The following is a 2,276-nucleotide window of genomic DNA, read 5'->3' on the forward strand; positions in this document are numbered from 1 at the left end:
AGGGGTCCACTAACAATCTGATTTTCCCAGGCCACCTGCAAATTGAATTCCCCAATATGACTGTAATAGTGCCTTTCTCGCATGCCTTTTCTATCTCTGGACTTATTTTCTTCCCCATACACTGACTACTGCTAAACACTCGAGTGAACCAGTCTCCCTCACTCTCAGACAGTGTGTTCCACACAGGGAACTTGGTGCTCAGCCAACTGCTGTTTGAGAATTAGCCGGAAGAGGATTGGCAGTAAAAGCTGCATCAGTGTTATTGTTAAAGGGTCTCTGCTTTATAATCAGTGAAGGAGTTGAAAAGAACATCATCAATGTGACACCATGACTCATCACTTCCTGGAGCCGTGTGTGCGAGCGTGCGTGTGTGTGAGCGCACATGTTTGTGTGCGAGTGTGTGTGTGTGAGAGAGAGCGCGCACGTGTATGTGTGTGAGAGAGAGCGCGCACATGTGTGTGTGCGTGTGAGAGAGAGAGATTGCGTGTGCGTGTGAGAGAGAGATTGCGTGTGTGTGTGTGTGTGTGTGCGTGAGGGTGCATGCATGTGTGACAATGTGTCATTCCTGTTATAAGCTGTCGTCTCTCTCTTTTTTATTTCAGACCGTGATTTAAAAACAGATGGGTTCAGCCTGGATTCCTGCCGTGGAATGGTTAATCTCCTAGATGTATCCTTCACCTAGACATGAGATGGTAGACCCCATTCCCTGATCTGATCCTGAGAGACGATACCCTTGTCACATCAGGGCATTGTCCAGCCCAGCACAAGAGTTCACTGGTGCCTCGTCTCCTCTCTGTGAGCCTGCCTACAGTCTCAGTCTCCACTGCAGCTGTCGTTCTCAGTTGATTTGAGATGGGTGAGCGATTGGTAACTGTGGCTTCAGGTTAGACATGGACAAGGAAACCTCCTGCTGATTACCACATGCCGTCCTCCCTCAGCTAATGAATCAGTCTCTCCTGTTGAAAGACACTTAGAGGATGCACTGAGGATGGCAAAGGCACAAAATGTACTCTGGGTGGGGGATTTCAATGTCCATCACCAAGACTGGCTCGGCAGCAGTACTACTGATCGAGCTGGTCGGGTCCTAAAGGACACAGCTGCTAGACTGGATCTGCGGCAGGCGGTGAGGGAACCAACAAGAGGGAAAAGCATAAAAACCGAAAGAGCTGCGGATGCTGTAAATCAGGAACAAAAACAGAAGTTGCTGGAAAAGCTCAGCAGGTCTGGCAGCATCTGTGGAGAAAAAATCAGAGTTAATGTTTCGGGTCCGGTGACCCTTCCTCAGAACTGATGCTGGCTGGGAAAATGGTTTATATGCAGAAAATAGGGAGGTGGGTGGGGTAGGGACTAAACGATAGGATAGAGCCCGAAGAGAGAGAAAGACAGTTGGACAGACAAAGGAGTTGCTAACGATCAGGCTGGGAGGGTGAATAGTTGGTGAATAATGGGGACTGTTAGTGACTAACAACAGGGGGTGTGTAGTGGCAGGCTATGTGGTAACAAGGCCTGGTGTGTGGCGTGGGGTGCTGGGACATGGGAGAGTTTAGGCCCTAAAATTATTGAACTCAGTATTGAGTCCGGAGGGCTGTAGGGTCCCCAAGCAGAAAATGAGGCGTTGTTCCTCCAGCTTGTGCTGAGCTTCGCTGGAACACTGCAGCAAGCCGGAGACAGAGATGTTGGCCAGGGAGCAGGGTGGTGTGTTAAAGTGGCAGGCAACAGGTAGCTCAGGGTGTTTTTTGCGAGCAGAACGGAGATGTTCTGTGAAGCAGTCACCCAGTCTACACTTTGTTTCCTCAATGTAAAGGAGACCACATTGTTGAACCCTGAGAGTAGCCATGATGGGATCAGATGGTGGAGTAGATTTGATGGGCCGAATGGTCTGATCCTGTTTGCAGTGTTTATCCTTTAACCAACTTTCCACAGAAAGATGGTAGTGGGCGCCTCGGTGTGGTGGAATTTCAGATCATGTGGAATAAGATTCGCAAGTGGCTGGTAAGAGATGGGATCTGGTGGATCACATAATAGATCTGTTTGATCTTCACCCTTTCTTGCTCCCTCTCTCTCTCCCTCTCTATCTGCCTTTCCTGGTCTCTGTGTCACTCTGTCTCTCCCTCTCTCTCTTTCTCTGTTTCTATATCTTCATGTCTCTCTTTCTCCCTCACTTTTCACTATCTCTCCCTCTGTCTCTCTTTTCTCCCCATTTCTCACTCTCTCCCCCTCTCTCCTTCTCTCATCCACCCTCCATCTCTGTCTTCTTCCCCCTCTCTCTCAGTCTT

General features: G+C 49.2%; 1 protein-coding gene across 1 annotated transcript in view; it reads left to right on the top strand.

Annotated features, from left to right (window-relative positions):
* The first annotated feature begins 546 nt into the window (after positions 1-546).
* Positions 547-2,276, top strand: part of LOC109920803 (calpain-1 catalytic subunit-like) — a 3,938-nt gene continuing 2,208 nt past the window's right edge. The window contains exons 1-2 of the mRNA XM_048593620.1: positions 547-667; positions 1,924-1,992. Of these exons, the coding sequence (XP_048449577.1) occupies positions 650-667; positions 1,924-1,992 (87 nt within the window). The 5' untranslated portion in view covers positions 547-649. The remainder of the gene's footprint in view (positions 668-1,923; positions 1,993-2,276) is intronic.

The sequence above is a fragment of the Rhincodon typus genome, unplaced genomic scaffold, assembly GCF_021869965.1.
Source record: "Rhincodon typus isolate 14 unplaced genomic scaffold, sRhiTyp1.1 hic_rhity00003315, whole genome shotgun sequence".
Lineage (NCBI taxonomy): Eukaryota > Metazoa > Chordata > Chondrichthyes > Orectolobiformes > Rhincodontidae > Rhincodon > Rhincodon typus.